This window comes from Protopterus annectens, chromosome 2.part1 (assembly GCF_019279795.1).
Source record: "Protopterus annectens isolate FY-2018-M chromosome 2.part1, PAN1.0, whole genome shotgun sequence".
NCBI classification, from domain to species: domain Eukaryota; kingdom Metazoa; phylum Chordata; order Ceratodontiformes; family Protopteridae; genus Protopterus; species Protopterus annectens.
The window spans coordinates 757,011,606-757,036,835 of record NC_056729.1 but is presented as its reverse complement, the minus strand read 5'-3'; the positions used below and the strand labels follow the sequence as shown (position 1 = coordinate 757,036,835).

The window sequence follows — 25,230 nt, the reverse complement described above, 5'->3', positions numbered from 1 at the left end:
TTCCAAAACCATGCCATGTACAAGTTTTTAAAATATTTCATCTTAAAACTTACAGAATGGCAAACAAAACTGCATCAATATCTGACATATGTCTAGTGCAGGTAAAGAGATATTAATTGTAGTTTTTATGATATTAAATGATATAGATATAATTTTCACAACAACCAAATAGCACAGACAAAACTCCTTGGCCTCATATGAAAACTCTCAGCTAGATGAATAAAATGCTGCTGACAATATGTGTGCAACATGAGATGTTGCTGAGATATTGTACGTTGTTTACAAAATATTACAAACATAATAGTTTTTCCCCCGGATTCACTAATCCTTTGTGTAAGACTTAATAAGTCTTACTCGGAGGCTGCTGGTATGATGTCAGCGTGCCATGAATATTCATGAGGGCACGCTGACTCAACCGTAAGTCTTACGTAGGAAAGCAGGGGGCGTGTCTGACTGCCGAGCAGTCTAAATGTCCACTCCCCTGCAAGGGTTGGAAAAGTAAAATGAAAATACACCAGAGCGAGTCCACTCAAATGTCCTTGCACCCAACACCACACTCCCTGACATTGTAAACCCCCATCACAGTTATAAAAAGTAAAACATTAATTTTATTTTTTTTAAATTCCCAAAATAGCTGCCCGTATTTGCACGTGTGTGCCCATTGCTTAGCTGTAGTTAGCAATTCTGACATGGAAGAGCATAAGAAAGAATGTTTATGCAAATCACACCAAAAAACAATAGCGTAATGGTTGAGCATTCGCACAAAGAGGAGACATTCATGGTTCGAGTCCCTCCACTCCCCTTCTTATTTATGTTTTAAATCAGTATATGAAATAATACCTGACATATATTATTAAAATATTAGTAAAAAGCAGTGAAATGGTCAATGTATCAGTGAACAAAATATATATTTTTAAAGGATCCTGATATATAATTGCCCCCAGTTAAGCAGCACTGTACCCAGTGCAATAGAGTTGCCCATAGTTTAATAGCGCTTTACCCAGCGCAATAGAGTTGCCCAAAGTTTAAGAATGCTTTACCCAGTGCAATAGAGTTGCCCAAAGCTTAGGAGCACTTTACCCAGCGCAATGTGTTTGTGCAGACGTGCGCGCCGTGCCAACCAGGGCACCATAGGGCACCGTGGAGCAAAGTAGAGCAAAGTTGCTTAAATGCAGTCACTCCCCCTAGCCTGTCTGGACAGTATTAAAATAAAACGCATGACAAGGTTTGAACCCAGGACTCTGTGCATCATAATCAAAGTACAGAACCACTAAGCCATGACAGCTTAGGATAAAAAGCCACTGTTAACATACATATACTTAGAAATGGTAGATTAACCATTACTAAGCAGGTCTGCAGTCAGCCGAGAATTTTCAAAAACGGCCAATCACAAAAAAGTGCGGGAAATGTGGCATATTTAAGCCCCATAGGCGGGAATACTCACCATAACTGATTGTAGCTCACATCTGCAGTTAGAATGGCTGGTGCTGGAGAGGGTACATGCATCCGAGCACAATGTTGGGGCATCGAAGAGTCAAAATACATGGTTTGGCTCCTTGTCCACCATCATGAGTCAAGACTCCTGCAGGGTCAGTTCCAAGGGACGGAGTACAAGGCAGAGGCTTGGAACCGGTTAGCTCATGACCTCACCAGTGTCACAGGCATTCCTTGGACTGGTGAGCAGGTCCTTCACCACCATGCAGACCTGAAAAGATGGAAGTAGGACCACCTGAACCAATCGATACAGGAGGCCCGTGGGATGCAAGATGCCCCACAACTGAGTAGGTAGCCATGGAATGCAGTATGTAAGAATTGATAATTGATTATGTATAATGGATAGGTATGTCTCAATATCCCTTCATTTTACTTTACAGCTGCAGGTGACCGTGCTGCGAATCAGCAAGCCTATGTAGATAGGCTGCTAAGGCTGTGCCACCAGGCAGGTTAGTGATAATTCTGTATGTATTGTTATATAAAATAGGGGAGAGAGCATGAAATAAAGTGTTACAGTCCAATAATACAGCCATAAAATCACCTGAACAAGTCCTCTGCATGTACTGTCAGATAAAAAAGTCAGCGAGCCAGAAAAAGTGTGTAGTAACCCATTAAGAAAGGTAAAATATGTCCGGAATAATATCTCTGCAGGTACTGTCATATAAAATAAGTGAGTGAGCCTGAAAAAAAGTGTTCTAACCTATTAATAAAGGTATAATATGTCTTGAATATGTCTTCCATATGCACTGTTATAACAAATAAAGGAGTGAGCCTGTGGAAAAGTGTGTAATGTCATTAATAAAGGTATAAAACCCGGAGCGTGTCTGTGTCACTTAGTTTGAAATGTTGTTGTACCCTTGCATTATACAAATAGTACTGTTTTAAAAAGTGCTGGCAACTCAGAGTTGTGCAGTTCCATCTAAAGTGGGTGATGGAAGTACTAGTAGCTGTGAAGCATATATACAGTCCTCAACAGTCAGTTACTGGCTGGCATGCATAAGTAAATCTGGCACACGAGTAGCATGTTAATTTGTTCCCCAGAAATGTGAGTGTGCTTCAAGAAATGCAGGGTCCTGTACAAATTGAAGTGAAAATGTCATGTGAAAACATCCAGATATGTAGATAAAGAAATATAAATGCAATCAAGAAATATGTAGCAGTAACATCTGCATCTTGGACAGTTTGTATGTCAGATATAAGTCAGGTATATATTGAACTAGCCAAACCCATTACACAACCTAATGCATGGTGGCAAGTGTAATAATACATGTAGGGGATATACACTTGCAGTCACTAGGAATGTAGTGTAGACTAAAAGTAATTATAAGATGTTAATTGAGGTTTTTTTCTACACCCTACTGTATGTGCATAAACTATGCAATTCCACACCTTAATGGGTATGTGTAAGCTTAAATATTTGTTGGGACATATGCCTATTGCTCTATAAATATTTGCATTCACGTTGATGCATGTGCCCTGTTCAAACACCACAATCATGGTGGCCTGTTGCTACCAAACATCCCTGCATGCTGTTGGAATATCCACTGTTGTTCAATATATGCATGTGCTATGCTTGCTGTTCAACTGTTGGAACCTTGGTGTGTTGGGTTAATGGGAATATTACTGCATGCTGTTACAACTAATCTGGAATGCTGTTGTTTATGTTGTAATTAAACACACCTAATCACAGAACGTATGGGAAGGCCCGTCCCAGCGGAACCACCTGTCCCTCCTCAGCTGGCGAGTGCACCTGGCACCAGCAGGTCCGGTGCCCAGCCTGGGCTCCCCTCCCCCATTGGTCCTATGCCACCTTCGGGTGGAAGCGCTGCAGGGGATAGGGCTTGTCTCCCTGTGCAAGCGTGGGCATAGAAGGGCCACCTGTCACCCTTCGAAGGGTCTGGGCTGTGGTGCGTAGAGAGATCCAGTGTTCAGTCGCTGATCCCCTACGCCAGCTTGAGGCGAGAGTGGCACATCTCACGGGTGAGCCTGCCTGCTGTCCTACACAGCCCCTAGCACAGCCACCCTCGAGGCTGTGAAGGTGCAGTGGTGACTGCCCATGGGTGGGGATCTCATTTCCACTGTTACCATCTGTGGGCTCATGGGCTTGCGAATTGTGTTTACCCACCCCATGTGTCATACACCACCCCTGTATGTGTCTTGTCTGTTTACCTCCCCGACCTACCTCCCCGAACATACCTACTTCCTCTACCTCACTTTCCACTCTCACCTGAAAAAAAAAAAAAAGGGCAATCTTTAACCACAAAAAAATTACGCCCCATACATAACTGCACATTTCGCACACATGTCCACTGGACATGTAAAGTGATAATTATAATTGGCAGTACAACATACTTTGTTGTCCTCACACCTCTCCCAGGGGTGGAAAGTTTCAAATATCACTCCAAATTTATTGCATATGCACAGCTGTTGCTGGTAATGAAATGGGCAGCTATGGACCTTCCCTACACCTGTCCTGCACATCCAGAGCTTGTTTACCTACTGTCTGTTGCTCGTTGTGCCCCCTTTTTCACCACTTTTCTATCTGCCCATTTTCTTTTCTTTAAAAGAAATTAGCTCGGGGTTAGCGGGAGTAAGCACTTTTAAGCAGTAGTAAGCGGGTTTAAGCGAGTGTGCGCATGTGTGCACTTAGCTAAGCATCGCTAAGCATCACGCAAATCTGCGCAAACCCACTTACAACTGCTTAAAAGTGCCTTAGTTACTCTATGTCAGGGCCCTTGTTCTGCTCATCAGCAAAAGAAAAAACTTCTGCCCGTCTCAAACCCCAGACCATTGACACAATAGACTGCATGAATTACCACTAAGCCACAGCAGATATACAAATAACTTGGTGCTGAGATAAATATATCATGCATTACAATGAGGGAATGTAAATGGAAATTAGGAATGGCATAACACAAATCCTGTTCTGTGGGTCTTTACCAGCAGTTGTTGTGGAATTGCATGACATGACTGTGAAAAGAGAACCAGCCATCCTAGCAGGGAATAATGTTACAGTAGCACCTTACAAACACCACACAGTATCAGGCCAGGATAAACACTGACAAAGTTGAATAGGGCAGAGGCCAGACTCCCCAACTTTGACTGCTTTACAGGGATGTCCCTGATTTGTAAACAAATGTTAGCTGTGCCCCACTGAATCACTTTGAAAAGTACTAACATTAGACAGAGTAGTGTGGAATCACACATAATGAATAATGTCAATAGGTGAGAGTAGACATTGCTTGCACGTCAGAAAAGGTGTAGTTATACATATGCTCTGATTCAAAAGAAAGTCACAACTGCAATATGTCTGTAATATATTGCAGGTGTATCTCACTTATATGTACCTTTCACTTAGGCTATTCAAATATATACCTGAGAGTATCTGAGGCCTGGCAGAGGCAGAAACACACAGGCATATCAGCATTACTGCTGTTACACACTCTGCAAATAGCTTTGGAAGGAGTTCCACAAGCATGCCCTTATGTAGGATTACAACACAGAAATATCACAGGATGTAGCCATGTGCTGCTAGCAACCAACTGTGACAATGCCAATGTGCCAGTGCTGAAAAGACTGATGTGGTGCACAGACAAAGTATAATAGGCTAACCTCTAGCTGCCATCTGGATATGTCCACAGGTGGGAGCTACGCAGACAGACTACTTGCCTTGATAGACTAACAGGTACACAGCAACCCTGTATGTTCAGCAAGATAAACCTCACATGATAATAAAAAATGCTATTTGCAGTTTTGCACCCATACCCAAAGATACAACATACCTGTGTATTCAGGCAAAAACAAAGGTGTAAGTAGGCATACTCAGTACTGAAATATGTCAAGTTGTCTTGAGCAGCCTGTGATAATGTCAACACAAACAAACCACAAACTGTTCAGAAGTGAGTAACATAATAATTACAGTATAGCAGTTCACAAACACTGCATCTGCCACAAGAATACAGTGCAATAACCACGTTTCTATGGCAGTTAATTGTCTAATTCAGAAAGAAAGTACATACTCCCATGTATCCTGTGTTAGCAGTTGGAGGGGTGAGTACATGTCTACACTGAGACGTGTGTACTGGAAGCAGCAACATTTAGGTTTGAGTACAACATGCATATCACTGGCTACAAACCTAGCTTCAGATAAGAGACATATACCAACCTTCTGGCTGACACAATGGTGTCCAGAGCAAACAAGCATGGGCCCCACCTTGGAAAGTTGAAAGGGCTATGCCTACCTAACCTAGCATTTTATAGCAGTGGGCTGCAATCACGCTGAGTACTGCAATCACCACACAGTAGGCTGCATGCAATTACTGAATGATGGGCAGCAATTGGTGCAGAGGCTGTCACATGCACATGTGCAGATACCTAGAAAAGCAGGCTGCACCTGCTGTCCACACATGCAATAATATCATTGCAGGTACAGGGAGATAGAGAGTGAGAGCGAGAGAGAGACAGATACACAGACAGAGACACAGACAATAGAGACAGAAACAGATGGAGAAAACCCAAAACAAACACCCAAAAAAAAAAAAAAAACAAAACAAAAAAAAACAAAACTGTAACAACAGACAGAGCAGGGAAATACAAAGGTAAGGAGGTAAGGTATGTAACTCATATGTATGTGCTTGCATGTAGTGGATGTTCCTGAAGAGTACTCTACACACTACAAATCATCCATGTGTGGCAGCAGTACATATCTATCTGTATCTGCACATGTGCATAGGGCAGGGGACATACTGCAACTGTTAGTGAAGGGTGGACAGATACCTGTTGTTGAAGGTTATGTGCATATATCTATGTAGGTCATAGTGTGTGGCATAGAAAACAGCATGTGGTGCTGATATATGTTATGTGGTGGTTAAACGTTGTGGGACTGATTTGTCAGATTTGCTGTGTTACAGCCAGTGAGGTCTGCTAAAGCTACATGGGCTAAGGACACCAAAATGCATTCTGCACAACACTGTGCAATATAATCACATAACTCTACATCCCACAACTGTTGCATAAGTGATATCCCCACCATGAAAGGTGGACTGTACATGTGCGTATCTGTACATCTATGTGTACAGCAATGGATGTGTACATGTATCTGTACAGATATGTATGTATACATATATATATATATATATATATATATATATATATATTTATATATATATATATATATATATATATATATATATTTATACATACATATAGAGAGAGAGAGACATGGGGTCATATGTACTGCAACCGGTGTGTGGTGACCAAGGCATAGACTGTAGACAAGTTTCAATACTGCAGTGCCATTCCATCTTTCCAAAATACTGTACCCATTAACTACCACATAGGTAGAGATCTACCTAAAAATGAAGGTGTGATAAGGGGACATGGGACACAGGTGGATAGTAGCCTCCTCTTTGATAAAGACAGTGCCACACTAGACCTGTAATCTGGCTGTGTGGTATGTGTCATGACAACAGGTGTGTCATCTAGAGAAATATAGGTCAGTGTTCCCCTCTACTCATCACAATGCCCTGTGTGGTATGTACCTCACATGACAACTACAGCAGGTGGAAAGGCCACAGACATACCTCACAAAGGGTAATACTGGCCTCAAACAGATGCCCTATGCAGACTGACTCACAAAACCACATCTAGACTGTATTGCATCCCAGCCACACAGAGGTGACCTCTGCCGGACATACAGAGGTATGTCAGACCCATAGCTGGGTGACAACCACCATGGCAACATATCACAATCCCTCTGGGATACACACTCTAGGTCCCTAAACCTCATCAGATCACTAAACAGCACATGCTGGAGGGATAGGTTCCAATCTCAGAGATATGCCATACACTGGAATAGACCACCTAGCAATAGCAAACAAGGCTCCTCATTAGCAGTTGTCATAAATACCCCGATGATTGTTTGGGAGATTGGTAATACACCCCAGGAATCCCCTCTGTGGTTCTGGTTGACAGGGGCAAGAGAAATCAAAGTGCATGTGTGTCAAAGGCCAGGGTAGAATATGGCTAGGCTGCTGTAGGCCCTAGGGCCAATAGCATATTACCTACCTATGACACTATGCACTCACACATGTACTCAATGCAATAACTGCTATGTGAGGTTGAATAAGTGTAACGCTGAATGTGTGCAAGGTCTGTAAAGGTGTGATGGGTTAGTGTGAAGTTGTATCTGACATGGTAGTGTCTATCCTAGCTGGGAGGCCAGCAAAAGATGTGTATTGTACTGTTAGGCAGACATAGTAGTATGGCATACGATGTGATGTAGTTCCTTGTTGACGACCGTGGTGTCTCATTGTAGGCTAAAGCAATACATGTATGCTTACTGAGTGGTACTGCTGGTGAATCCAACTCCCATATGAACTGTAGTACTACCTGAAGCCGTAGACCTAAACAGCACAGTATGGTGTGTGTTCACATTGCTTGGAAACACTGTCTTGTGTGTTTCTTGTAGTCTGCACAGAGGACATAACTCAGGCATAAGGGTTTGTAAGTAGTGGCACACAGTACTGTATGGTACACAGGTAAAGCTCATCTGTGTTGGCATACAGTGGTGTGATGTATGTTTGTCTGGTGTGTATGTAATTATGCCTGTACCATGGCCACAATCATATGTGTGTTACAGGGTATACGTGTGTATCTAGCAACATATATACTCTGTTACAGCAGTATGCCACATATAGTAACAACTGTGCACATATGTTAGGCAGGGCTATGGCATCAACGACTAAGGTGGTTGAATGGTACTACTGTAACTGTACTTTACATTTATTGAAATGGATGACATCTCTGTTTGTGCATTGGTGTGATATATACCCCTGTGGTGAGGTTGTGCATTGTGCCACAAACAGTGTGCTGGTTACTGTTGTATAGTGGTTTGATATATAGAGTGTGCCAGGCACTGTTAGTTAGTTGTGGCCTGAGAACCAATAAGTGGTATTGAACGTGTGTATCTTCTGACAGACAAATGGATGTTATATATGTCAGTAAAGTGATATCTGTGGTTAAAGGTGCAAAGTGTGCCACAGGACTTGCTCACTCATATTGTTCATATCTCTTTCAGCCCGATGGCCCACAAATGTAACCCATCGTACACAGCAGCAGAGGAAGAGGAGATTCAGCAAAGCCTGGTGCAGCACTACACAATGCTGTTTTCCAGAAGCAGCCAGCACCAGCAGGAGCAGACTGCACTGTGGCAGGATCTTGCTCATCAAGTAAATGACATAGGCATACATAACTGGACATATGAGCAGGTACGCCATCACTGCAGTAATTTAATTAGACATGTCAAGTGGCATTCGTCTGATATCTAAGGACAACAGCTTGCCACAGGTGGTGGGGTTGCCATTCATCCCCCCCCCCTCACCAGAGTGGAGGAGCTGCTCCTAAGCATGGTGGCTCCTGGACAACAGCAACAATTCTCACTGGCATGTGTTCTCATGGAGGCCAGAGCCACCCAGCATGTTCACATGGAGCAAGCAGGTAACATGCCCTATCTGTAGACTACAGTTAACTGTATTGTTATAATATGTCTACATGAGATTTGTACTGTGTGTTTAGCAGTTGTGCTGCCTAGTGTTGTGCAATACTGACATTTGGAATATTATCTGTACACCTGTGACTGTTGACTGTTATTCTACTGTAGTTTAGCATACCCACAGTAGCAATGCCACAGTTGTGGCCACTGACGAACTCTCTCATATTCTCGTAGGTCCCTCTGGTTTGACAGCAGGGCAGACGATCGATGCTGGTGAGTGTGGTATAACTGCAATGTTGGTAATGAAATGTGCATGTCATAGGTGAGGTGTAGGCCATGTACACATAACACACCTATGCATAATGCATGTCGTGCATGTTAGCTGTAAGACGTTGCACAGCTCAGTAATGTCAGGAGCTGCCTCAATGACATGCAATACACAGAGCATCAGACACAGTTGTGGCAACACCATACTGCATATTGGATAGGCATAGATGCTACAGCTGTACACAACATAACACATTTATCATATGCAGTAGACATAAACATGCTACATATGGCGTTACCACACACCCGCTGTAAGGTCACACTTCAGTATCCCACATATCATCCACACACACATGATGTACCTCACGGGTAGAGGCCTATCATGGGGCTGTGCAACACTCTTCAACACATAACACAGTCATGTTAGGCAATGCTCCCTATTGGGCACCTCACACACCCATGTACAAAGTGGCTGTGTAATTGTGAACGTAACCACAGCACTGCAGTTCAGGTACAGCATGCTAGACGGTGGTCTGTCACACATTAGTAGCCGTGAGTGACCACAAGATGCATGATGATGCTGGCACATGGTACTACACCCCATCCAGTTACAATGACCACAGTACTACACATAGCAGTCATTCCTTTGCACCTCAATGTTGTGTCTGTGTGTGCAAACATATGCACCTATACACAATATGCATAGCATGTTGTGTTTGTGCTTACATATGCCAGTATACACAATATGCACAGCAGTCGCCATCTGTACAAAGTGTCACATATATGTCCTGGAATGCTATTGGGTGTATAGGTCACATGACACACATTGGATATGTGTGGTGTTTAATGTTGCAGTCATGTAGCATGCCATGTCATGGCTGGCAACCAACATATCTGCAATATGTCCCACACTCACCATAACCACTGTGCAATGGCCATGTCGAGCATTGGGATTCCTTCACGTCTACATGCACCACTCATCCTGTGTGTGTACATAGCATGCATGTGCTACACCTGTGCCCACTATTATCTGCTATGGACACAGACACTGTAATCAGACATGGAAATCTATGTGACACACAGATAACACATGCAGCCATGGTATGTATACCTGTGAGTGATGGTGCACAGGACATTGCAGAGCTGATAATACTTTCACAGCAATGTTGTGTCCATGTACACATTGTGTTCCAGGGTGTAGCCAATCACAGAACAACTACACGCATGCATCAAAGCCATGTATACTGTCATTAAATAGGGCCGTCTACACTTGCACTGCATGGTCTTGAGCAACACATATTCTGCATGCTGACACGTGTGAGGTTACTGTTTGCCTTGTGATACTGTCACCCACCTTCACCCACTATTGAGTATGTGTTGGATTGCTGGTGTGTGTGTGTGTGTGTGTGTGTGTGTGTGTGTGTGTGTGTGTGTGTGTGTGTGTGTGTGTATGTGCTGTAGTGAGGAGTGTATTTGTGTGCATGTGTGCATGTGTGCATGCGTGCATGTGTTCATGTGTGCATGCGTGCATGTGTGCATGTGTTCTTGTGTTCATGTGTGCATGTGTGCATGTGTTCATGTGTGCATGTGTTCATGTGTGCATGTGTGCCAACATCATGTACAGATTGTAAAGTGTGTTTCCTGTCTTCCTCTCACAGGTGCTGAGTTTGGGCTGGCTGAAAGCAGCAGGGAACCTGAAGTCACTGTCACAAAAAGTGGAGATGATGAGACATGCATTCTGGCACAGGAAGGTTTGACTGGGTCTGTTGTTGGTCTGCCAATTGACAGTACACAGCGTTCAATCCCATTTATGCACGCACTCATACTGCCAATACAGCCCACATCACCAATGGCCTTAGCCGAGATACAGCATACAGTTGGCATTGACCAGGAGAGTGTGGTACCCATGGCACTTGCATCCCCTCACAGCAGCCATAGCCGGATTCCTGGAACGGTATCACATAGGCGGATGTCTAGGGGTTCTCAGGGGAGCACCGCTGGTCATATTGCCCCTGGCAGACGTGCCCTTACAGGTCTTACAGCCTCCAGTATGTTCCGGGCTGTAATGCAGGCACAGGCACGTATGGAACGGTACACCAGACAGGGACTAAGGGCACAGAGGGCCCATTACACCACTATCAATGACAGCATCCGTGACCTTGCCGGTGCCATCTGGAATTACACTGAGGTCATTGACAGACATTGGGGGGAGACATTAGATGCCCTCTACAACATGTCTTCCATGAGCCAGGACCATGTGGGATGGTTGAGACGTCAACGTGGACGCATGCTGTCAACAGCTGGCAGTCATCACAGATGGCCCACAGATCACAGCTGCTCCCATAGTGGCAGTACCAGCCCCAACAATGCTGGGGCTGGCCTGTCCATTGACCATCCTAGTAGACCATGTGAACGTGGCTCTGGCCAGTCCCAGAAGGGACATGGGTCCAGTCGTCATACCTCTGTCTCTGATGATAGTACCCTGTCAGGGTTGGTACCCGATACTGTCCGTAGCACCCCTGCCAGGCACAGGTACCATGTCCATGGCCAGAGACAGTGATCTGTACAGCCTAGCAAGTACAGTCTGTGGCTGTCCCACAACCTCCCATATATGGCAGCCACATGGTGGAGCTGTGTGCATGCAGACACACACACATTAACCAAACAACTAGGGCTCACACACACACACACACACACACACACACACACACACACACACACACACACACACACACACACACACACACACACACACACTACATCAACATTGGCCCATGCACACACAGACATGTCAATTGGATGGGTCAATGTCGGGCTCTGGCAAACCAACAACACACCCTGTGCATATGATGACACCTGTGCCACCTCCTGTCATCTGTAACATTGATGCAGGAACAGGCTGACATGGTGCTGATGCACAGGGTGACATTATAGCAGTGTAGCAATATTAGCAAGTTGTCAACAGGAAAGTGTAATGAAATCCTTGTAGGTATATCAGAGCAGGCATTATGCATCAAAGCTCTGATTGTCAATGTAGCATTGTTTACACCAGTGTTAGGTCTGAGTATGTATTGTCCACCCATGTGCCACTTTGTTGAAGTGTAAAGTGTTGCCAGCATGTGTTAGTGAGTGGACAGTACGTGTGTGATGTGTGCAGTACAGATTAGCAGGTGTACATCTGTGAACATGGTGGGTGCGCACTGTCTGCATGTATGTGCATAGTGGACACATGGGACATGTGACATATCCTGTTGTACACATTGTTAACATCTCATAGTTGACGGCCAGTATGCATTCTACTACAGATATGTACTAACATGGGTACACATGTGTGTATGATATGGGTTGACACTATGCTGTGGGTGATACTGTTAATATCTGTCAATGATTTGCAGTCTGGTAGTATACACAACCTCAACAGCATGACTATAACCAATCACTAGATGATGTCCTGACAAATGACACACAGTTGTAGGGAACTCAGTAACAGTTGGATCCTTCCGGTACTATACTATAACAGTAACCAGTGGTATTGACCGCCACCCATTCCTGGGACCACACCTGTTTGGCATATAACCCTCTTAGGTACATGCAAACACACTAGGGATATGTCCATCCACATCTGGAAATGCATGCATTGGCCTACAATGCATTCCCTGGATGGGACACATATCCTACACAAGGGTATCATACAGACAGATACCTGTTGTCCGATACATGCTGTATAGCAGTAAGCCGACTATGACATATACCCTCACTCACACTACTCTATAGTAACTGTCATGGGTGTGTGTGGCACAGATGACCTTGGCCACAGATCACTACAGTGGCCAGCCTTGTCTCATACATACATATGTGACCTACGATCTGAGAAGCAGCGGCACAATCTGTCAAAGGTAACAAATGTATTCATGTAGTATGCAGGCTTCACACCTATGTACTGATTGAGGTCACATGTACACATATTTATTTGCCACGCAGATACCTGATGTGTGCAATGCACATAATGTATTAATCATGATATGTCATACCATAGTAAAAGCAAAACTCACACCACCTGTGGCACACACACACAGCAATTGGAGGATTCAAACCTCTTCCTAACTATATTTTGATATTGATGAGATATGCATTAACACGGCGCGCTATATGTTTTACTGTGTGGTCTCTGTTCTCCTGCTGTATTTGTAGGATGCTGACATCATCAGACTTTCCAAAGAGGAATGTACCTCTTTTAATGTGTTTTCCCAGTCTCCAAAAAGGGCACTCCACTCAAAAGAAATTGCACACATAGTCAGCGCTTGCAGGATTCAAATCCCTACTTAAGTATGTTATGATACTAAATAGATATGCATTAACATGGCATGTTATATGCTTTACTGGGTGGTTTCTCTTCTCCTGCTATATTTGTAGGATGCTGACATCATCAGACTGTCCAAAGAGGAATGTACCTCTTTTAATGTGTTTTCCCAATCTCCAAAAAGGGAACTCCTTTCAAATGAAATTGCACACATGCACACACACCCTCATCACACACTATCAAGCACTTGCAGGATTCAAACCCCTACCTAACTATGTTATGATACTAGAGAGATATGCATTAACACAGCACGCTATATGCGTTACTGGGTGCTTTTTTTTTCTTCTGCTATATTTGTAGGATGCTGACATCATCAGACTTTCCAAAGAGGAATGTACCTCTTTTAATGTGTTTTCCCAGTCTCCAAAAAGGGCACTCTTCTCAAAAGAAATTGAATACCTCCCCACACACTAGCAGCATTTGCCAGATTCAAACCCCAACATAGCTATGCTATGATACCAGAGAGACACGCATTAACAAGGCACGCTATATGCATTACTGGGTGGCTTCTCTTCTCCTGCTATATTTGTAGGATGCTGATATGATCAGACTTTCCAAAGAGGAATGTACCTCTTTTAATGTGTTTTCCCAGTCTCCAAAAAGGCACTCCTCTCAAAGAAAATCACACACATATACACACCCTGTCAGCATTTGCAGGATTTAAACCCCTACCTAACTATGCTGTGATACTAGAAAGATATGCATTTACACAGCATGCGACATGCTTTACTGTGTGGTTTCTTTTCTCCTGCTATATTTGTAGGATGCTGACATCATCAGACTGGACATGGTAATGTGTGTATACTTTGTTTTATGCAATTCCAGGAATGAGCCATGTGGGTCGGCAGGTGTCAACAGCTTGAACAGGACCCCATAATTCTTACCTTGTGTGATCTATCTGTGGACACATTGACATTTCTTCATATGTCAACACATATTTATGCACAGATTGTTGGTTTTGTGGATACGACATGTGTCTGGGATGTTGATAAAGGGCTATTCAAAGTCTATGTGGGACATGTGTAGCTCTGTTTAGTGATGTATGTCCTGGGTGGCTGCCTTGCAAACAGTCTAGCATGTTTGGGAACCATGATCTGCACATGAACATACCACAGTTGGTAGGGTTGTGTGTTTGTCAGCTTCCAATAGCTCTATTTATGACTTCAACCATGATGGACTCCATGAACTTGCAGATCAGACTTCATAGGCTTACTGGACTATACTTCCCATGGTGTGTTGTGCACCAACACTTCTGGGGAGTGCCATATGTTGCTGTAACACATTCAATGGTTCCAGATCCTGTGGCGGGGATGAGGCTCAACTGACTGTTCAGGTGCAGGGTCTGTTTGTTCTGTAGTTCATGCATGACACATATTGGGAAACAATGTAATCCAATTGCTGCCATGCTTTTGGCTTTGGGGGGAGCTGTTCAGCCATTCTACATGTGATATCTCCAGGCATGATGATAGGGACTATCGTCAGTGTTAGGTGGCTATGTATATATGGACCTGTCTGACAGGATTTCGGCATAGTCAGTCAGGTACAGTTGGCCCTGACTCAGGACATATATGAGTGTACATTGCTATTTATGACATAGCTGAAGGAGGTGTCATGATTCAGTCTGGACTCCTTCTCAGCTACTCTTTACAAAACACCAACAAACCTGAGCACTAATCCCTGTTATACTCTTTTACACACTTAACACCCTACTGATCCTTTGTGATCAGGCTACGGAGTATGTCATCATAATATCCTGGCATGTCCAGGAGTCGGTTTCCTGTGTACTCTCCAGTCCAGCTGGTGAATATTGGGATTTTGACACAATCTCACATCTGCCTCATGTACACAGACAGCCCTCTCCTCCTCCCAACAAACTCAGATATATGTGAGAGATGCATCTATATAGACATACAGGAGGCTGAGCTCTCTCGACCCATGACTGGCACAGCCTATCAGGTGGTAAAGTTAACCACACACACCACATATCAGTCTCACATAAACCTATAGCAGCAGCAATCAAAGCACATTATCACACATAAACATACTTGGAGGCTCTAAATAAACTCTGCCTAAGCAGCAGAGACCTCCAAAGCAGACACACAAACAACTGCTACCCCTCTACAATACCCACATATCACATAGTTCACAATGTCAGTGTGCCACACAGTCAGTGCCCTTTGGGCTAAACAATACTCCTAATACACTTGTAATAGGTGACACTTATTGTCAGACACACTGACATCCCACTCACCAGGCCAAACAAGGGAATAGTCACTTTGAGCTGTCTGTCGGGTGCCAGGATCCACCACATAACACATGCACTCTGGTCACTCCAAAGCAAGTACAGGACTGGCTCCATCATTGTCCATGTTGGTGCGTAAAACCTCAGACGTTCCTCCCTGGACCACATGTCATGATACATAGAGGAACTCTCTGATCATGTAGCCCAGGCCAGTATGACCATGACCTTGTCTAGCATCTTACACTCACCAAGTATGATGTCACAGTATACAGACAAACTTATCATGTTTAACAGTTGGCTAACATATTGGTGTCATTCAAAGGGGATCCAGTGTTCAAACAGCCTGGGTGACATGCTCGACATGCCACATAGTTGGGCTTATGGACAGGTTGCACCTGTCACCCTTGGACTTTTGAATACTGGCTAAAGCTCTTGCTACCACCATAGTGCCTTTTTTAAGCAGGGCTCAAAATACAAACCCACCTCCATAGACATTACAGAGTAAATGAAACTAAGGGTAATGCTGCTCAATACCAGATGTGTTACCCTCAAATTGCACCCACTCAGGACTCTCCTTAGTATGGAGAATAGCGATATCTGTGCACTAGCAGACGCCTGGTTCAGGCTCACAAATGCACACCAGCACTACCAGGTTATGTTTCATACCATGCTTTCTGACTACAAGACTCATGTTCAGTATATATTTGTCTGACGTACAGGCTAACACAGGGGGAATATGGTTGACCATGTTCGCAGATGACTGCAAACTACAGATTGCCATAATCAGCTCTCCAGCTGGCACATGCATGCTCAAACAGGGTCTCACAGAGATGGATGATTGGTGCCTGAGCCATGGCCTACAGCTAAATGCCATTAGTTGCATAGTCATCCCCTTTGGGAATAACAACATGCCCACATTACCACATAGGTAGTAATCCATTACATACGGTAGGAGTTGTTAGGGTTTGGGGCATGACTTGTTCAATGCTAATAAGCAGCCTGACAATCACACATTGCCAAAGTGGTTGGACAGACCTTCTATATAGCTCACCAGTATCAGACATATGCTTTCAGATCTAGATGGAGTGAGGGTCATTTGTGCCCCTATACTCATTACAACCATTAGCAGGATTTACAATGCCACATTTGGGATGTACCTTACCCGACATCTGCAGCAACTGTAAGGTAAGCCATAAAGTTCCTCACCAAGCAGATCTAGAGACTCCCCCTACCAAACTATTTTATGATCCCAGAGAACATTAAAAAGGCACGCTATATGCTTTACTGGGTGGTTTTTTTGCTATATTTGTAGGATGCTGACATCATCAGACTTTCCAAAGAGGAATGTACCTCTTTAATGTTTTTCCCAGTCTCCAAAAGGCACTCCTCTAAAAGGGAAAAACCACAAACACACCCTGTCAGTTTGCAGGATTCAAACCCCTACCTAACTATGTTTGATACTAGAAAGATATGCAACACAGCTTAATGTTTTTTACGGGTGGTTTTTCTCCTGCTATATTTGTAGGATGCTGACATCATCAGACTGGACATGGTAATGTGTGTACACTTTGTTTTATCCCAATTCCAGGAATGGCCATGTGGGGGCAGGTGTCAACAGCTTGAACAGGACCCCAAAATTTCCCTTACCTTGTGTGATCTATCTGTGGACACATTAAATTCATATGTCAACACATATTTATGCACAGATTGTTGGTTTTGTGGATACACATGTGTCTGGGATGTTGATAAAGGGCTATTCAAAGTCTATGTGGACATGTGTAGCTTTTCAGTGATGTATGTCCTGGGTGGCTGCCTTGCAAACAGTCTAGCATGTTTGGGAACCATGATCTGCACATGAACATACCACAGTTGGTAGGGTTGTGTTTTTGTCAGCTTCCAATAGCTCTGTTTATGACTTCAACCATGATGGACTCCATGGCCTTGCAGATCAGACTTCATAGGCTTACTGGACTATACTTCCCATGGTGTGTTGTGCACCAACACTTGCGGGGAGTGCCATATGTTGCTGTAACACATTCAATGGTTCCAGATCCTGTGGGGGTGAGGCTAAACGACTGTTCAGGTGCAGGGTCTGTTTGTTCTGTAGTTCATGCATGACACATATTGGGAAACAATGTAATCCAATTGCTGCCATGCTTCTGGCTTTGGGGAGCTGTTCACCATTCTACATGTGATATCTCCTGGTATGATGATAGGGACTATTGTCAGTGGGAGGTGGGTATGTATATATGGGCCTGTCTGACAGGATTCGGCTTTGTCAGTCAGGTACAGTTGGCCCTGAATCAGGACATATATGGGTGTACATTGCTATTTATGACATAGCTGAAGGAGGTGTCATGATTCAGTCTGGGCTCCTTCTCAGCTACTCTTTACAAAACACCAACAAACCTCAGCACTAATCCCTGTTATACTTTTTTACACACTTAACACCCTACTGATCCTTTGTGATCAGGCTACAGAGTATGTCATCATAATATCCTGGCATGTCCAGGGTGGGTTTGTGTACTCTCCAGTCCAGCTGGTGAATATTGGTTTTTGACACGATGTCGCATCTGCCTCATGTACACAGACAACCCCCCTCCTCCCAACAAACTCAGATATATGTGAGAGATGCACTATATAGACATACAGGAGGCTGAGCTCTCGACCCATGACTGGCACAGTCTATCAGGTGGTGAAGGTAACCACACACACCACATATCAGTCTCACATAAACCTATAGCACAGAAACAAACATTATCACACTAAACATATTTGGGAGGCTCAAAAAACTCTGCCTAAGCAGCAGAGACCTCCAAAGCAGACACACAAACAACTGCTACCCCACAAATACCCACATATCACATAGTTCACAATGTCAGTGTGCCACACAGTCACTGCCCTTGGGCTAAACAACACACCTAATACACTTGTAATAGGTGACATTTTTGTCAGACACACTGACATCCCACTCACCAGGCCAAACAAGGGAATAGTCACTTTGAGCTGTCTGTCGGGGGCCAGGATCCACCATAACACATGCACTCAGGTCACTCCAAAGCAAGTACAGGACTGGCTCCATCATTGTCCATGCTGGTGTAAACCTCAGACGTTCCTCCCTGGACCACATGACATGATACATAGAGGAACTCTCTGATCATGTAGCCCAGGCCAGTATGACCCTGACCTTGTCTAGCATCTTACACTCACCAAGTATGATGTCACAGTATACAGACAAACTATCAAATTTTTAAAAGTTGGCTAACATATTTGTCATTCAAAGGGGATCCAGTGTCTGTCAGCCTGGGTGACATGCTCACATGCCACATAGTCTATGGACAGCTTGCACCTGTCACCCTTGGACTTTTGAATACTGGCTAAAGCTCTTGCTACCACCATAGTGCCTTTTTTAAGCAGGGCTCAAAAGAAAACCCACCTCCATAGACATTACAGGTAAATGAAACTAAGGGTAATGCTGCTCAACACCAGATGTGTTACCCTCAAATTGCACCCACTCAGGACTCTCCTCAGTATGGAGAATAGCGATATCTGTGCACTAGCAGACGCCTGGTTCAGGCTCACAAATGCACACCAGCACTACCTGGTTATGTTTCATGCCATGCTTTCTGACTACAAGACTCAGAACGGACAACAAAAATAGGGAGAGTATCCATATACATCACAGATACACACACCTCCGGGTTAGTAGCGCTGCACAAAGCATCACAGACCATACATATGTAACTAACATTGTGCAAAACTGCCTTTCAGTTTGTTGCCTGCTACAGACCACCCTCCCAAACTCAGGAACCACACTCGGCTTTCCTGGGAACAATGGAGAATATGAAGGTCTCCCCAAAGACCATTATATTGGGTGACTTCAAATACCCAAACATTGACTGAGGATACTACTCAAGCCCCAACACCCTTGCCCAACAGTCGCTACTATTTCTAAACCCATATGCTATGGCACAACTAGTCACCACACCCACAAGTGGGGAAAACATATTGAACCTGATTATCACCAACATGGGGAATCTATGTTCCACACCAGTGATATACCCCTCATTGGTAAGGTCAGAACATACATTTATCTCACTGGACATCCATATCCCATCCCCACACCCATCCTGGGTAATCTTGGTGAACTTCTCATAAGCCAACGTCTCACTTCACCAAAGCAAGGTGGTATCCTTCAGAGACCCTGGGACAGTGGTAAATATGGCTCAGACTGCTGAATCCTTTACATACACATTCTATGGACACCTAGTGGACTGCATGGATTGTGCTATCCCGAATAACAACAGGACTCACTCCTCCAGTGGCAGGGCACCTGTGTGATAGACCCCAGCCATTAATAAGCTATACAATGACTGAGGAAGCTACTACATGATAGAGCACAATCCCAGACAGGGAAGGCATCTGTGATCTGTACTAGCAGAGAGCTACGATTACTAATGAATTTATCTAAGGGCCACCTCAAACGGACAATTGCACCAGACACGTAGGACAATCACAAGGCCTTCTTCAGTTATGTTAGGAACCTGGCTGGACACTCACTGATATGCTGTGAGTTACTGCATACTGCCTAAACATACCCTGAACCCACTGACATTGCCAACATGCTGGCAAACAGGTTCAGTGCAGATGTCTCCCCCCCAATCCCCCCTAAGGAGCAACTATCCATCCCAACAGAGTGTAACCTCCCTGACATCACAAATTAACAGGTGAGTGCTGCCCTCCCCAAAGTGGACAACACAGCATCAATGGGGCCAGACGGTGTCCCGGCCTGCATCTTACACGAGCTTCATGACAGACGTAACCCTCACATTACGTCACTGCTCAATATCGGAGTTACAACAGGATATGTACCCAAGGAATGGCATACAGCAACAGTGGTCCCACTTCACAGAGTTGGTGCCACAGTGGATCACAGACAATATCGCCCTGTAAGCCTAACTAGCCTGTTCTGCAAAGCTATAGAGCGTATTGTCATGGGACTCATACACAAAGACATCGGGAACCTAAAGACACTGTGTCCTACACATTTCAGCATTGTTGTGGGCAGATCTTGCCTCTTGAACCTGTTTGTATTCTTTAAACAGTTACCAGGTCCATTGACATAGGGACGGTTGTCTACAAAGCCTACCTGGACCTTGGAAAACCCTTCAACACAATACCCCACTCGGCCATTAAGCATAGGCTCACCAGCGTTGATATGGACACATATCTCACACAATGGATTGCTACCTGGATCAGGGATAGCACCCACATGGTCAGAATTGCAGGTGCCATGTCTGACTATACACCAGTTACACGTGGCATCCCACAAGGCTCAGTCCTGGGACCTCTCTTGTTCAGTATATATTTGTCTACGGCGACGTACCAGGCTAACACAGGGGAATATGGTTGACCATGTTCGTGATGACTGCAAACTGGAGTGCCATAATCAACTCTCCAGCTGGCACATGCATACCTGGAAACAGGGTCTCACAGAGATGGATGATTGGTGCCTGAGCCATGGCCTACAGCTAAATGCCGTGGAGTTGCGCGGTCATCCCCTTTGGGGAATAACAACATGCCCACACATTACCACATAGGTAGTGTAATCCATTACATACGGTAGGAGTTGTTAGGTTTGGGGCATGACTTGTTAAGTATTATGCCTTTGACAATCCCACATTGCCAAAGTGGTGGTGGACAGGACCTATCTATATAGCTCACCTTATCCCATATGCTTTCAGATCTAGATGGAGTGAGGTCATTATTCTTACTCTCGTTTCTAACCATGCTGGATTTACAGTACCACATTTGGGATGTACCCCTTACCCGACATCTACGCTTAACTGTAATAGCCATAAAAGTTCCTCACCAGCAGATCAAGACTCACGGATTCCCTGCACAGTTCGGATACAGTAACTCCAGCTCTACTCAGTCACTTACGCCTACTCGGATATGATGTGTCGGTGCCTGTTGTTCACGGAAATACCCAACCCAGGAGTACTGGACATGCTCCAACTCAGGATATCCGACTCCTGGGAGCTACACCTCCAGGGACATATACCTCAACACAGATGTTAATAGGACATGCTGGAGGGGACAGATTCTCATCCCAGAGGGTCCTCACTCCCGGATTTGGCAATACCCGGTTTAAGCAGAGCAGAGACACCCACTGACCACATTCAGGAGACATCTTGACAACTGGATGGGTGATGCGTATGTTTACCCCTGGGATATCTTCTGGGTCTCTGCTAGACAGAAACACTAACCTAAATAGCCCATGGGCTATCTTGTGTGATTTCTATTCACCCAGGCACAGTGTAGTAACCTGACAGGGTTGCGAAGCCAAACACACTGGCAGCTGAGCTTCAGCCACATGCCCTAGGGCAGATAGCCTGATGTCGATCTCTGAACCTATGATAATGTTCTGGATGCACAGTATTTTGTGCTGATACTGTTTGCAGGTCTCGTCTTCTTTCCCAGTTTCTATGAACAACTTAGGTATCTGCAGAACATATTTGATTATGACAGGGTTCCACTATATTATATATGTGTGTCTGTTGTCATATAACTTTGTATTGCTGGGTGGATTGCTGGATAGTGTAGAGGTTCCAGGGTTAACACATACAACTGCCAGATATGTGTGGCCTGCTGTACTCAGACATGGCCTAGAGATGTGTGAGCATGCCCAGTTCAGAGGAAGCTTTCCGTGTTTTGTTACTGACATTTTGTCTCATTTATTCAAGTGTGTGAGCATGCCAGTGTGACTTAACTTTCAGTATGTGCTATCTGAGTCCACTACATTTGTTGATATTGAACATGACCAATATTAGCTTTATTTATACTGTGTGTGTTGGAAGTCAGGTTCTATTCTTACTGCCCAGGACTCACCTTTGTGTCATAACTCGACAGAGGATTATGCTGTACTTGCAGGGTTTTCCATGAGGATACTTTGCATGAACATCAGCATTTCTTCATGCAGGCTGACCACTGCAATACTGTCATGGTTTTGGTTCAGTACTATAACTATAGTGCTGGTATCTTGGGTTTGAGCCCATCACTGCTTTATATTTTCATACTGAGCAGACCAGACTGCTTAGGGCCAGTAGAGCAGAAATATATGAGCATGTTGTTTTGTTCATTTGTATGCCCTGCTTGGACCGAGCGTCAGCATTGCTCAATATTCAGCAACATTGCTGGACTTTGCCCAATATTACTCAACAATGACCACAGTTGTGCTAGTTGGTGTGTGCGATTTTATTTGCATATACTGAATGGTGGTAAATGCAGTTTAGCACTGCTTTATATTGCTTAACACATGGCAATCATGCCTCAGGTGATGCTGCAGGGCTGCCTATGTTGGATGCATATACACTCCCCTACATGTTTGAAAGCTTAGTGAGTGTCAACTTAGGCATCCTTTACTATATGTGCGAGTCAGAGAGAGGTATCATTTTCAGTTCCTACTGAGCCAGTGTATATTACTTTATCGTTGCCTCTTTGCCAAGGCCAAAGCATACTGAGCCGCCTCCTTCTACTACGAGGCAGGCTCAGGTTGTTCCTCCTCGAGGAGTCTCGCTCTGCCTGTGATAGCCTTGATAATGGTGGGGCTGTTTGGCCCCAGACCTATGCTGGTCCTGCTGCAGCTGTTTTAGCAGGATCATATTATGTAACATAGCACAGACCATGACAATTTGGGTCATGTGGTTGGTAGTACTGCAAAGTCCACCAGATGTGTCCAGACACCAGAACCGTGACTTGAGCAGCCCAAACACATGCTCCAGTACATTTTGTGTTTATGCGTGTGCCTCATTGTAGCATTCCTGTTCAGGTGTGTGTCGTTTTCTGATGGGTGTCATCAGCAGCCGCGACTCCAGTGCATAGCCAGCATCCCCACTGAGGTAACCATGTGGGATGTCCCCATTGAAAAGTAATGCCAATTTTGGCTTCGTCAGATACCAGATATGGAAATCATGGTAGCTTCAGGGCGGCCAGCCGGGTATTATGCCTGGGCATCACACATGACCTGGCGGTTGATGGAGGGAAGCCTTGTGATTTGAAGTAGACTCTACCAGCTCACCGGCTGGTGCTTTGTCACATATGTGTGTGTGCAGTCTATTCGCCCACTACCTCAGGAGTATTCAACTATTTGCTGGAAGAGGCATATTGCTGGCCAATACCTCACGAAATTTGGGGAAATATACATGATCACCGACATGTGCTGACATGGCATCCAGGAACTGGTGCGGTACCTGAATGCTGATTAACGCAATGATATCCCATCATATAAATGTCCACAAACAGTAGAAATTTGGAAAAAACACCACGAAACGAAACTGGATCTAAAACCACACGTAATTTAATGTTGCAAAGTTGCTGAGTTTACAGTGGAAAGGGTACCAGTACTTAAAACAGAATGCACGTTTTCAAGCTTGAACAAATAGGTAAAATAGAAATAGGGATGTCAGAGCAAGATAAGCGTAATATCCAGTTTTAGTAAACAAATAACCCTCAAAACAAAGAGTTCTCATATATGTTAAAGCTTTTCATTACGGGTTATATCCGAACATCTTCGAACAACCTTCTCCAAATTGTTGCACTTAAATAGTTACTTCCTTCAGTCCTGTCCTATCAGGAAGAAGATTACAATCAACTTTTAGTCGATCAAAACTCAAGTTATACTTTTATAAAGTTTGTGTGTAAATCCAGTATAATAATTAATAACATTAAATTACGTGTGGTTTTAGATCCAGTTTCGGAGCTGTGGTGTTTTTTCAAATTTCTACTGTTTGTGGACGTTTATTGGTGTTTGCTAGTCATTTAGTGGAAACACCGACGCACCGGAAGTATGGACGACTCTACACTCAGCGAGGTAACCTCACTCAGCTGCTAGAATTGATGAACCAGCGACTGGATAAACTAACGGCTAAAGTGGACCAAGTTACACAGCAGCAGGAGCTAGGGCCTGATTACAACTGCACACATAAGAGGAACAGCATTAATAATGCAAACGGAGGACAGAGCAAGGGGCCAGTTCAAAGCACACAACCGTTCGTAGGCCAGAGGTGTCAACCAGGGGAAGCTGATGGAGAACCCCACCGTACTTCATCTTTGGATGGGAACTACCAGCTAACAAACACATGAGATACACAGGTTGGCCATAATTTTGATATTTCTGTTTGGCTCAACAAAGAGTTAACTTTAGATGAACGTTTATACAATGAAAATGAAAATGTTGAAAATAATGACCAAAGTGAAGAACTTTGAAGAAAAGCTGAAACAGTTTGATTGAAAATTATTTAAAGTTAAAACTACAGTTAGAGGTTAACTACCTGAATAAATGTATTAAAGAGTCCTAAGGGTTTTAAGGCACTG

General features: G+C 44.2%; 1 protein-coding gene across 1 annotated transcript in view; it reads left to right on the top strand.

Annotated features, from left to right (window-relative positions):
• The window catches only part of LOC122794910 (cap-specific mRNA (nucleoside-2'-O-)-methyltransferase 1-like), a 106,568-nt gene extending 81,569 nt beyond the window's left edge, over positions 1 to 24,999 (top strand). The window contains 1 exon segment of the mRNA XM_044063503.1: positions 24,603 to 24,999. Coding sequence (XP_043919438.1) covers positions 24,603 to 24,999 — 397 coding nt within the window.
• The last annotated feature ends 231 nt before the right edge of the window (positions 25,000 to 25,230 follow it).